Raw genomic sequence first — 13187 nt, 5'->3', positions numbered from 1 at the left:
CGGGGATGCCAAATTCAGACATAGCGGCGTATAGGCAACTTCTTTTAGTGCTGTCGAAAGCGACTTTAAAGTCGACAAATAGGTGGAGAGTGTCGATCCTTTTTCGCGGGTCTTTTCCAAGATTTGGCGTATTGTGAATACTTGGTCCAAGGTGGATTTGCCAGGCCTAAAGCCACACTGATAAGGCCCAATCAGATCATTGACGGTGGGCTTCAGTCTTTCACACAATACGCTCGATAAGACCTTGTAACCTATGCTTAGAAGGCTGATCCCGTGGTAGTTGGCGCGAATGGCGGGGTCGCATTTCTTGTGGATTGGGCAGAGCAAACTTAAATTCCAGTCGTCGGGCATGCGTTCATGTGTCCATATTCTGCGTAAGAGTTGATGCATGCAACTTAACAACTCCTCGCAGAGGCAACTTATTCCTTGTTTATACCGACACATAAAGCGCTTTGATCCAGTTCGCTGTGATCCAAAACGGATGCATAAACAAATTTTCAATACGCTCTGAATTTCAAAAGTGTATTGATTCGAATTTGATTTCAAATCGGTTTTTAATTTCTCACATCGGTTAGAAAACAGGCATAAACACATCACTCATTTGACGCGAAGTTAAAATAGGCTGGTTTTCTTTAGACAGCCCGTTTTAAATTTGAATTATTATTAAAATAAAGTTGAATTATGATTCGCTTCCTTTTCGGTCAATCGCGAAAATCAATTACACAGGTTCACAAAAAAAAAATCGATGAAATGTTCCTTTGACCAAACCTAGTCTATTACATGTTTTTGGGGTCGCTGAACACGAATCTGAAGTCCGTTTTGCTCCATCACGTCTGGATTGCTTTGTTTTTATCATTTTAAAAACTCACACACACATTCTCATGTTCAATCTCAAACAACAACAATTGTGAGCAATTTAATTTTTTTATTTTCAATTTTATATGATTTTAAAATGTTGGCAAACGTCAGAAAAAAATCATGGCCGACGAATTGAGAGAATGAATTTACCTTGTAATGTTTTTATNGACAGGTATAAACGCTTGGAAGAAATATGTGTTGAGACTAATTGGTTTTTTGTTAATACGGTTCTTGCGTAGGTATAAACAAGGTATTAGTAATAAAGTAATAAGTCTTTCAGTAAATAACTTTCGATCTGCAATGCCGATTAACGTATAAATGTTAAGTAAAGTAAACTGAACAATGTACAGTTGTCCACAAAATAATAGGAGTGCGATATTTTGACCCGTTTTGGGTATTAGTCTTTTGTTTCTTTCATGTTTATTACTTTCTATAAAAGTCTAGCTGGCTGTACAACAAACCCCACAAGCTACTCGAAGTCACTACGGGTTACACATACGCGTTCCACAAGTAAGCTTTAGATTTTCTTTGATATACGCTCAGTTTGAACCATGATAAAAACATAACAAGGTAAAACCATTGAGAGGCAGTCTGACGTTTGCCAACAATATAATTTTAAAATTTAGTCACAAACTCACACACACATTTTCATTTTCAATCTCAAGCAACAACAATTTCAATTTTTTATTTTCAATTTTGTATGATTTTAAAATGATGGCAAACTTAAAAAAAAAAAATCATGGCCGCCAAATTGAGAGAACGTTTCTACTTGCTATGCAAGGCGAATTTATATAAGGTGGAGTTGTTTCAGCAGCTGTGAGTAGCGTTTGATTGTCGAAATTTTGTATTTCGCTGGTGAGTGAGTGAAAACGTGAGAGCGTTTGTATTTTCTGTCGCCCTTTTTCCTTCGGGGAAGAATAGCTGAAACTTGACAATGGCCCGCTAAAAGCAAAAACAAAATACAAGTAATTGTTGTATTTGTTGAATCGATACCACCTTATATATATTCGCCTTGTTGCTTTGTTTTTATCATTTTAAAAACTCACACACACATTCTCATGTTCAATCTCAAACAACAACAATTGTGAGCAATTTAATTTTTTTATTTTCAATTTTATATGATTTTAAAATGTTGGCAAACGTCAGAAAAAAATCATGGCCGACGAATTGAGAGAATGAATTTACCTTGTAATGTTTTTATCATGGTTTGAACCATGATACAAATATTTAAAGGTAGTTTCACTTCTTCTTATCCGCCATTGCTCCCATTTGACGTAAACTGTGCTTTTGACGTTTTCTTTTCAATTGAAGCTACCATATTCTTTGAAGAAACTAAAAAGTGGTTTTTTACTTAAACAAAATTCCAAAATTATTTCAAGAATATATTTTGAGCATCATTTTATTTCTAAAATTAATTATAAAACGGAAGGCTAGTAAAATACTCCTATTACATTGCGTAATGCACATGGATAATCTATTTGTTTATACAATTATTTTCGTCATTAGTACGATTAGCTGCATATTTCGGGATGGCCACGTGCATGGTAAATTCACCAAGGTGATGTGCCCAATCAAAGCGAAACGCTGCACCAGCAGCAGTAGAGCGAGTAGTTTATATGTAAATTTTCTTACCTCCCTCTAAGTTTATGCTTCCATAGTGCTTTAATTGACGATAAGCTACTTTTTAACTATTCCGTTGTTCATATGTCCTCTAAAAAGGATCCAAATTAAAGCAACATCCTAATATCTATAATAATATCTCATGGAACACTGCATATAATACCAATTTTTTTGCGGTAAGGTAATTTAAGGTATTTTAAATTAATACTCACTTATTAACAGCTATGCTAATACGATGAATTAAGTAAATTTACCTTGCGTGTTGTTATTTTTTAATGCATAAAAAATTCCTTTAAAAAATAATAAAATTTCCAAAACAATAATTTGTTGAGATGGCAGTGATACTCGAGCAATTTACGAAAAGTATAAACGTCATAAGCACATTTTATGTCAAAAAATTTCAAAGTTAAACTACCTTCTTTTTTTGTATCATGGTTTGAACTTTACTGGAGTTTTTCTACAAGTAGCTTGCGGAGCAAACCTACAAATTCAGTTTTCAAACTTTGTACAAAAATTATAAAAATTTCACAAATTTTCACCCAAATTTCAAACTTTTTAATCAGAATCATCTTCAACAATTTTATTGAGCTTGAGGCCGTTTTTTTTTAATGAAAAAATGGACAATAATTTATAAATGGTAGAAGTGATAGCTACTTCGGAGATCACCACATCTCCTCATCAGACTTCTTCAGCGGGATTCGAACCGACGACCCCAGCTGACTCAGGGGGTTGCCTACGCACTGTGCTAAGTTCGCCTTATAATCAGATTCTTTAGAAAAAAATTTGGTATACAGTTTTGTAGCCAATTTAATTCTAGTATAATAAAGTGCAAGTTTCAAGTTGCTTGTTGTTGTTGTAGCGGCTACTAAACCCCGCTCGGGTCGGTCGGTTCATCCGTCAACGTTGTCGTCCGTTTTCTTGTTTTATGGAGGACACTGCTAACAAAAGAAGATTGCCAAAAATCAACGGAATTTTTTAGCAGCTTGAAACATGCACTTCATTATTCTAGAATTAAATGGGCTACAAAACTTCATACCAAACTTTTTTCTAAAGATTCTGATTAAGAAGTTTGAAATTTGGGTAAAAATTTGCGAAATTTTTATAATTCTTGTACAAAGTTTGAAATCTGAATTTATATGGTCTTTGTTGTATAACCAGCTAGACGTTTATAAGAAAATAATAAACATTAAATAAACAAAAGACAAATAGCCAAAACTGGTCAAAATATCCCACTCCTATTATTTTGTGGATGTATTTNACAAATAGCCAAAACTGGTCAAAATATCGCACTCCTATTATTTTGTGGATGTATTGTATGTGTGTGTATGTATACAAACCAATTAAATTTTTTTTTGCATAACATGCTATTTAAACTAGATAGTTACTACAAATGTATTTGATTATATTATATCGCTTTTGTTTAATTTCCAGTGGAAGAATATATATCAGTTGCTAAAGAGAAATACGGTTATAATGGTGAACAGGCCCTAGGCATGTTGTTCTGGCATAAACATGATCTAGAACGCGCCGTAATGGATCTGGCTAATTTCACTCCCTTCCCCGATGAATGGACAGTGGAAGACAAAGTGTTATTTGAACAAGCATTTCAATTCCATGGAAAGAGCTTTCACCGCATTCGGCAAATGGTAAATATTATATTAGCCCTTTTTTGTACGCACTATCCAGTAAAAACTAGTATGCAAAAACATTCAAGGAAACAGCAAAAGAGAAGAAATTGAAAGAGCAAAAAAGACAGCTGAACTTTTAAGTTTTACTGCATTTTTACTGGATAGTAGATAATTCTTTGCCAGTAAAGAAAAACAGCTGATCGCATAATGCTTAGTGCAATTCACACTAACAGGTCTATTCTGCGCTGGTAATAAAAAGTTTGTAACCGGTAAATAAAGTTCCTGTCAATTTTTAAACCCTTTTCGCATTCTGTGCACTCTTGCAACCGGTAAATTTTGTTACCATCTCATAAGCTGGTAACAAATTATTGCCCCGTGAAATATGCAATGCCAGGATTTGCACAATTGTTCATAGCTGAATTGCTGAATATTTTAACTGCATTACCAACGTACCTAGAATCGCGGTGACAAGAACTGGTAACATTTTTTGGTAATACAATTTTCCGGTTACAAAATCTTCGGTAACGTGTAGAATAGACATGTAATAAAATAATTGGTTGTGAAGCTTTTATAGTTGCGATTGACAAAATGTATTATAAGACATANGTTACAAAATCTTCGGTAACGTGTAGAATAGACATGTAATAAAATAATTGTTTGTGAAGCTTTTATAGTTGCGATTGACAAAATAAACATGTATTATAAGACATGATATTCTATTTTTCTTAGAAAATTGCTTGGGAAAATAATAAATTTATCAACTGTTCGTAAAACTTGCAACTTATTGCTTCTTTTGCGTTGAGCAAATATTATAATAAATTTGGATAGTGGGAAGTTACTGTATAGGTCTTTACTGGAAAGTACAAAAACACGACTATTCAGGGCTATCACAGAATTCATCGTAGTCCGATTTATCGTGAAATCTACGAAATGCCATTATTGAATTCGAATAGCTATGAACGTAGCGTATACTTTGAATACGCACATCGTAGCAATTAGGATTCTGCGATTGCCATTCTCTCATTTGCAATGCCCTATATATAAGTTTTAACTAAACATTTGTTTACAGTTGCCTGATAAATCGATAGCTAGTTTGGTGAAATACTACTACTCATGGAAAAAGACACGGCACAGACAAAGCGTAATGGACCGACAAGAAAAGGCAAAAGCAAGTAAAGAAGGTTCAGAAAATGGCAGTGAAAATGGTAGCAATGAAGAATCTGATACAGATGACAAGGTAATTATTAGTTAAAAGTAATCTTGTATTAGGCACGAGTCAAATTCAAATCGAAATTGGTTTCTCTAGTTTTACAGTGGCTTAACAATAAATTCAAATTTTTATATATAATTATAATTGAACACACTCATCCATAATCTACACAAATGTTAGTTATATTTATTTAGCAATAGTTTATTTTTTGCTTTTAATAAGAATTTTACTCTAACATTTATTTTTAATACTATTTATAAATTGTATTTGTATGACTATGATAAAGCATAATTTATCATGATCACTACAAAAAGAAGAGGCAATCGTAACATAATATCACATATTTACACTGAATCAGGGCGCTCGAAGCAGCTACACGGTGTTAACAGTTTTCCAAATTTTCAAGTCCACACAGCATCATTCTTAACATAGAAAGTGTTTGTTTATGTTGTTAATCCATGCGATATTAGCCACAAGATAAAGACGAAGATTAAAAAAATTAATGTCATGTAAAAAAATGTATAGAGAGATTTCATGCGATGAACCGAAAGTATTTTACGTAAGGCTGTATCTTGTGGCTGAAGCATCATTGTCATCAAACACTCATAATTTTATCCTAGATATAGGTCGTAGTATGCATTATACTTAATTGTATGTATTTATTGTTAGTTAATTATAGCTATTAAGACTAAGATCGTATTCATAATGAAAGACTGTTTATAGACCTTCTACTAACAGTAAAATATAGTATGTAAATTATTATCAATAAACCATTTATTGTCTGCGAGAAGATTAAACAAAATTCATGTGTTTTTCATTTTCGAAGCTTTTTGCTCCTAATGTCCACATTGTTTTCATGAGTGCAAAACTTTTTGTTTACTTGAATGGCTTTGAACAGAAACTTCATTACTTTAGTTTCATGTCTTGAATGTAAAAATATGCTAAGCTTAAACACAAAATTTTTAATGTGCCGTTTTATTAACTAAGAACCTTTATGCAATTTCTTTGAAGCAAACATTCATAAATGTAATTCCTTTTTTTGGCAGTTTAGTATAACCCCAGCTTCATACTTTTAATTTCACGAAGTACTGTAAGTCATCCCTTTTGTGTGCATTCGAGACAGTTTTTATACTTAGTTGTTCCTGTCCCAAAATTGGACTATCGAACTTAATATAGTTTAAACCTCATTAATTATCTGTTCCCTGGTTTTAGTTTTTGTACTTTACGTTTAATTTTAATTCACATTTTTATATATGTATAACCATCATTCTCATTATTTGCATATCATTATTGTGAAAACATTTTTTCGGGGGCTCTTACGACTCAAATCCTGCAAAGTCTAAATATTTTTACTCGCCTCAATATCATTAAAAACCTCGGAGTAAATGAAAAGTTTTGGTGCTGTGTTTGGTTTTGAAGTATATATGTATATACATATATATTTATGAATGTATATCAAAATGTTGTTGGTCCGTTGACTGGTTGTTGTTGCGCGTGTCGCGTCATAAGTTAGCCAAGTCTGCTGCATTGGCTTCTTGTATTCGTACACATGCAATAATTTTGTTTGATAACTTCTTCAAGACGCTAGCAATTTGTTGTAGAATTTATAATGTGTTACACATTACTAGTTAAATAATAAACTATGCCAAAGTTAATCCGCCTAAACGTTCTCTATTTCTCTCTCTTTCCCCCTCTATCGCCCTCTATCGCCACACACACACTCGTGACACGCAAATTTCACCAACAACAATCCATCAATTCAATCAAAACCGCCTTTAGGATCAAGCATTGGCCTCAACTTCTGGGTTGCAAGATCAAACGAAAGTAGGCGGCAGCGGTATTGGCGGTGTAGGCGCATCTGCCGATTTACAAAACAAATCAAATAAGTCGAGCGAAGTCGGTGTTGCTGCAGGTGGCAGCAGCGGTCTCGGCGGCGAAGCTGACAGTGAGAACACAACTGCTTCTGGTTCGTTGAATGTAATCGCCACAGGACGCGACAGTGGTCTAGTTGCCAATGTTGGTGCCGTGTCAAGCGGTTTTAAACATCAGCGCCAACAGACGCCGCCCAACATGGCGAATACCGATTCGTCGTGTTCAAATGCGGACTCAACGGGCTTGAGCGGTTGTTGCACCAATTGTGGAGTTCCTTGCACTGTGCTTAACGCATCGCCGCACGGTAAACTATGTTCAAGTTGCCACCACCATTGGAGGTATAATTTTTGAATTCTCACACACGTTAAATTGAAAACGTAATAAATTGTTGTTATTATTTATTGTTATATATCTTCGCTTCATGAAAAATATCATAAAATGGCGTGATTCAGGCGTACCGGTAATAAGAGACCTACTTCTGGTCCATACTTTGGTAAGCGATCACGCGATCGCAATGCTGAAAGGCACAAGCGTAAACCACCGCGAGGCATGTATATTAATCACGATGATATTGTGGCACTGGCCAGAGCTAACGACAATCAAGACGAATTACTTGCCAATACAGACAGGGAAATCGTTTCATTATTGAGCCAAGTAAGGATTTGGATTTTGCAAACTTCATTTCATTTCAAGCTTCTTAGTTTCAAAAATCATTACTTATGCCGATTTTCCACTAGGCACTAAAATTACAAAAAATTGATGCCATTAAAAAATATCATGTGGAAATGAAGTTAATAACTATTTTTTGAACGAATTGATACGAGTATATTTTAATGTCCCAACTTTTGTCATTACAATTTTTGCCATTTAATGCCTAGTGGAAACCCAGCATTACATTGATTTAAGTGTATAACCTTCATCTGTTGCGTAGAATTGAAGATACATATACACGCATACATATGCATGTGTGCAGATACAATACATACCCACCAAAAAATTTGTGTCTTACTTAATATGATCGTAAGTCTTAACATTTAATGCATGAAACTTGTAAGGAATACAAGTTGTATGGCACAACCCTTATTTTACACCTGATTTCTCCGTATTGATGTCATTGGGAATAAGGTTTAACTTTTTCTCAGAGAGAATAAAAAAAATAAAATTAAGTTTTGTGGTCCGTCTGATGAGAATTGAACCCGGAGGACAGTCATGGCAGCAATCGCTTGTATCAAGCATCTTTGCATATTCAGCTACAGCCATACATGTACATGTGCTTTCAAATGTTCAGTTTGAACCAACACCACATTCATTTCGCTGTGTTGATGTCATCATTTCATAATGTTTGCTCTCTCTCTCTGAGAGACCCTTATGCATAAGCATTATAGGTCATATAAAAAAAGGCTTTAATAATCCGAACGAACGAAAAATGACACTGAAGATGGCACAACGCCGAAACCGGTTTGTCTCCAAACCAAATTTGACAAGGGATGACGGCAAATCGTTCCACATAACATCGGAAACACCAACAACGAAAATGAGAACTTTAATAATCCCTTATAATAAGGCATCACTTGGAGTATATTTACCTTATATAAGGCTTATAGATCATGTAAAATAAATGCTGCAAGCAGCGCCGCTAACGAATTCCTTATTTCTTACAACTTATATCATTTTTTGGTGGGTAGTTAAATATCATAATAAAATAGACAGACGACAATGTTAATCCGGGTTAACGGTGCAATTGATCAGAGATAAATTGTATCCAGCCATATGGCAGAATTGCGTGTTAAGCAAGCCGCATATATTATTATTATTTTTTTTAATGTGTTGATTGCGTTTTTATGTATATCTGTTTTGGGCTTTTTTAAATAAAACTAAATTAGAAAAATTAATTGCACAAAATAAAGTTAAAAAAGTGTTAAATTAAAATTAATAAATAATAAGATAAATAAAAATTTAATTCAAATGAAACAAAATAAAATTTAAATTAAATCAAAGAAAATAAAAGCTTTCAAGCAGCTAACAATTCGCAAATACTTTAAAAAAAAAAACAAATGACAAAAAATTTATTTTTCACTTACATATGTGCAGCATTTTGAAAAAAAAAATATATTGCAATCCGAGTTCCGATAGTTCGTTCATACAATTTTATTCGCAAAGTTGTCATTTCACCAAAAATGCCACTGCGATGTTTCATGAATCGCACCAAGGCCATATAAAGCCGCTTGAACATAATAATTCGGGCCCAAAATAAATCAAAGAAGGACCATTTCTATGAAGAAGAAACATTCATTACCATTTAAATTATATAGGTGTTTTTTCGCGACTATTTTTTTTCACTCCCACCTCGATATTTTGTGGGAAATGCCTAAAAATTACCCCTGAAAATTTGAGCCCATAAAATGCGAAAATTTCCCCTTTAACATTCACGTAAACTATGCTTTTTTCTTCAAAATTCTACAGCTCAGAGGCATTTTTTGGTATAATCTTGGTCAATGACATTCCAATTCTGCAAAGTTCCACCAAAGTTTCAAACTTGTATTCAGAATTCTTAAAAAAAATCGGCATTCTGTTTTGTAGCCCATTAAATTTTAGTACAATAATGTGCAAGTTTGAAGTTGGTGAAAAATGCCCTTGATTTTTGAAATTTGTTTCTGGCAGTGTCACGCATTTTCTTCCATACAAAGTACGTTCGAAAATTTTTTCCATACATACATACCCTAAACAAATTTTTTGTGACTCCTTCCGGGAGTCTTCTGTGACTCCTTAACATAATATGTAGTATTTATTCGTCTGAAACGCACCGGATCATTTAAGAAAAGTGTAGAGCCAAAAGTGAAAGAAACGCTGGAGCATCTGCTCTGCTTATGTACGGCTTACAAAATAGGAGGATTTACACAAAGCGTTAGCATTCTAAATGATGACTACTATACTTATGATTCGATCTTGTTGTTGTTGTTGTTGTTGTAGCAGCATACAAATTCCCCAAAGACTTTTTGAGGAGTGTTGCTGGAGTGACAGTCCTTGGCCAGATATAAATCTGGGTCGTTCCGGTTACGTAGACCCATCTTGTCGTGGTTCATCTGGTTCTGCTAGGAATCGAACGGTTGTTGTCTATACGTAGAGTAGCCAGCCGAATTACCCTAACCTAACCTAGGTCCCAAGAAGCAGTTTCAAAGCCAATGCTGCTAGTTCAGCGCACTTTAATAACATTTACTTTACTGCCTTGCCTAGATAAGTGCGTAAACGTAAAGTGATCTCCTTTAGTTAATATAACAGTTGGCCCACAAATCCAATGCTCCAGTGTTAAGCAGTGGCTGTTTAACATCATAAGGAATAGTATTGATTGCAGTAAATGACTTCGGATTCTATTATAAGAAAATTGTGTACCAAAATCTTGGACCAAAGCAATACCGTCACAGATTTAATTTGTATTGCTGAACGCTTTAAATTAATTTATGTTGTTGTTGTTGTAGCGGCTACAAAAACCCCGCCCAGATCGGTTAAAATCTCAGTCGTTGTCGTCAAGCTCCACTAACGGAAGCCCCAGGAAGCGTGCAGCCTCAATGGGGTCGGTCCACAGGGACAAAGGCTTTAGTGTTGTCGTGTTAAATTAATTTATCTCGTATTTCGGTGTAATACGTGGAAGTCAAAAGAGAGTCAATGGTGATTCATGAATCAGTCTTTCTGGCAATAAACTACAGAAATTGGCTTGAAAGATGACGATACTTAAAAGTCTATACTTGACGTGCTTAGATTTTCACTATTATATTTTTATATCACTTCAGTTGGCTATTTGACGATCTCTGCTTTGTTTGTACTTCGGCTAATCCAATTAAGGCATGCCTTAACTGCAGTTATTGTACAAGAAACTGCACACGTGAAATAAGTAATATTGGGAGTGTTCGCCCCACGGATTTATAGTTTTTTTCTCTTGGCGATACCAAACTTTAGAGAAAATTTCTGTTATAAAATCCAAAATCAATGTTATATTAAACATAAATAAAGTTTTTAGTAGTATGTTTCCCCCAATAAATCGCAGATGCTTTCATGCATCAAACTAAATTTATACACTTGCTCACGACATTATTTTCATCATTCACTTTCAATCATTTGGATACAGTGCATTGCAAACTTGTATTGCAATTGGATACATTTTCCTATCGCTTGATTTACAGGTTCAGCTAAATAAGCAAAATATATCCGCCCTAAAGCGTAAGAATTCCGAAGGATTAGATGATATGCGTCCAACTGAGAACTCCAATCGCATAAACTCACGTTGGTCCAACGATGAAGCTTTGCTGGTTGTGCAGGGAGTACGAAAATATGGCAAGGACTTCCAAGTAATTACAACATTCAATCAATCATAAGTTAATACTTTAATTTACCTAAAAAATTACTTACAGACAATAGCCGAAACGATTGGCACGAAGACAGAGGCTCACGTACGCACTTTCTTTGTTAGCAACCGTCGACGTTACAATCTAGATCAGGAACTAAAAAAGTATGAAGCAGAAAAAGAGGAAGCAGCTGTAGCTGCCAATGCTTCTGCAGCTGTAATTGAAACGACCAACGAAAACAAAAAGAAGGATGACTTGAAAAAGAGGGAAATCCCTGCGTCAACTGGTGGTGTGGTCGGTGGCGTTTCGTCTGTTGTTGGCGATGAATCGGATAATACAACCTCAAGTGAAACAACTGCATCAAAATCCATAAACGACGAAGCCAAGTGTAATAATAGCAATACCAATTTACAAAAGGACAACGTTATAATGGAGGTGAGAATTATTCAAATGTTTGAATGACACAATAGTAATGTACATGAATTATTTGCATTTCAGATTGACTTAGATGCTGATCAAACGGATATAGCACCACCAGCCAAAAAGTTCGCACTCCATGTTGGAGGGCAGGAGTTTCCCAAAGCGAGTGCAAACTAAGTCAATGATGATGGTTTTACGCAGTAGGAAGAGAGATCACAGAGAGGGAAAGCATTCTCTAATGCAAATCAGTGCAGGTGTTTGACACGCCTTAAAAACATATTTATATGCATACATATAACATATTACCTATTTGACGATCCATCCTGTTATCCTCATAGAACAAGACAGGAGATACTGGGGGCTCGGTATCGATATACACAATAACAGTTGTACTATTATAGAGGAGTAAAAGAAGAAAAACTGGCGGTTGGAAAAAATTGACACTTAACAAATTGTGGAGTTTTAAAATACAAGAAGCTTGTTTACCTGATAAGTAGTTTTAGTTTTTTTGACATATAAACCCAAAAACTCGATGAATGATATTGAGTTTATTTTTAAATAAATATCAGATTTTAAAGCAATAATGGCCCTATTATGAGTTGCATTCGATTTTCGATCTTCGCTGGCTATCGAAGAACGAAGATCGAAAGTGAAATTCGTATTATGAGCTATGCAAGCGTGTAGAAATTTTCGTTGAGTATCGAATTTTCTGTCGAACAGAATTTTGCTTTCGTTGGTGTAGCGAAATGTTAGAAAATTTTAAAAATGTACGATTTTGCATTTGTTTTCTTACTTTTTGGCGGCTAGACCCTAATTTTAAACAATTTGTATTAATTTCAAGCAGTTCTAACGTCGTGAATAGTAAACACAAGCTCGAAAGTCTGGTTTTACATATGAAAGAAAATCCCTATACTCCGTTGGCAGGATCTCTGAAAACAAAATCATGGAGCTATTTATAGTTTTAATATATTTTAAATAGATTTGGATCACAAAATTTCTTAAATATATTGTATGTCAAAATATATTCGAAAGACTGCACTTAAACTCTCACGTTTTCAGCTCCTGACCAGTTTTTTAAGCCCTCATCCTCTGACGAATCGTTCAACCAGAACTCCGTTGTGCTAATTAAAATTTTTTTTACCACGCTTTTATAAACTCGCTTTCTTTTTTATTTCACTTTAATTTGCACAAATTTACATATCGTCGTCTCAGAAAACGGATGTCGAATGTTACAAAACA

At 34.6% G+C, this 13187-nt stretch overlaps 1 protein-coding gene across 4 annotated transcripts in view; it reads left to right on the top strand.

Annotated features, from left to right (window-relative positions):
• Positions 1-12565, top strand: part of CoRest (REST corepressor) — a 48402-nt gene extending 35837 nt beyond the window's left edge. Inside the window, exons 5-12 of one of the 4 annotated variants that reach the window (XR_001848519.1) lie at positions 3910-4124; positions 5176-5343; positions 7096-7526; positions 7641-7842; positions 11367-11531; positions 11595-11963; positions 12027-12202; positions 12287-12565. Coding sequence is in view for 3 of the 4 variants with exons in the window: in XM_017624589.1 (XP_017480078.1) it covers positions 3910-4124; positions 5176-5343; positions 7096-7526; positions 7641-7842; positions 11367-11531; positions 11595-11963; positions 12027-12125 (1649 nt within the window). In the remaining variant the exon portion in view is untranslated. Of the gene's footprint in view, positions 1-3909; positions 4125-5175; positions 5344-5412; positions 6200-7095; positions 7527-7640; positions 7843-11366; positions 11532-11594; positions 11964-12026 lie in introns of those variants that run through there. The other 3 variants (XM_017624589.1, XM_017624590.1, XM_017624591.1) reach the window with 3 other exon arrangements.
• Positions 12566-13187: the final 622 nt, after the last annotated feature.

This window comes from Rhagoletis zephyria, unplaced genomic scaffold, assembly GCF_001687245.7.
Source record: "Rhagoletis zephyria isolate East Lansing unplaced genomic scaffold, Rhagoletis_zephyria_1.1 Rzeph_scaffold_03698, whole genome shotgun sequence".
NCBI classification, from domain to species: domain Eukaryota; kingdom Metazoa; phylum Arthropoda; class Insecta; order Diptera; family Tephritidae; genus Rhagoletis; species Rhagoletis zephyria.
This window is presented reverse-complemented; position numbering and strand designations above follow the sequence as displayed.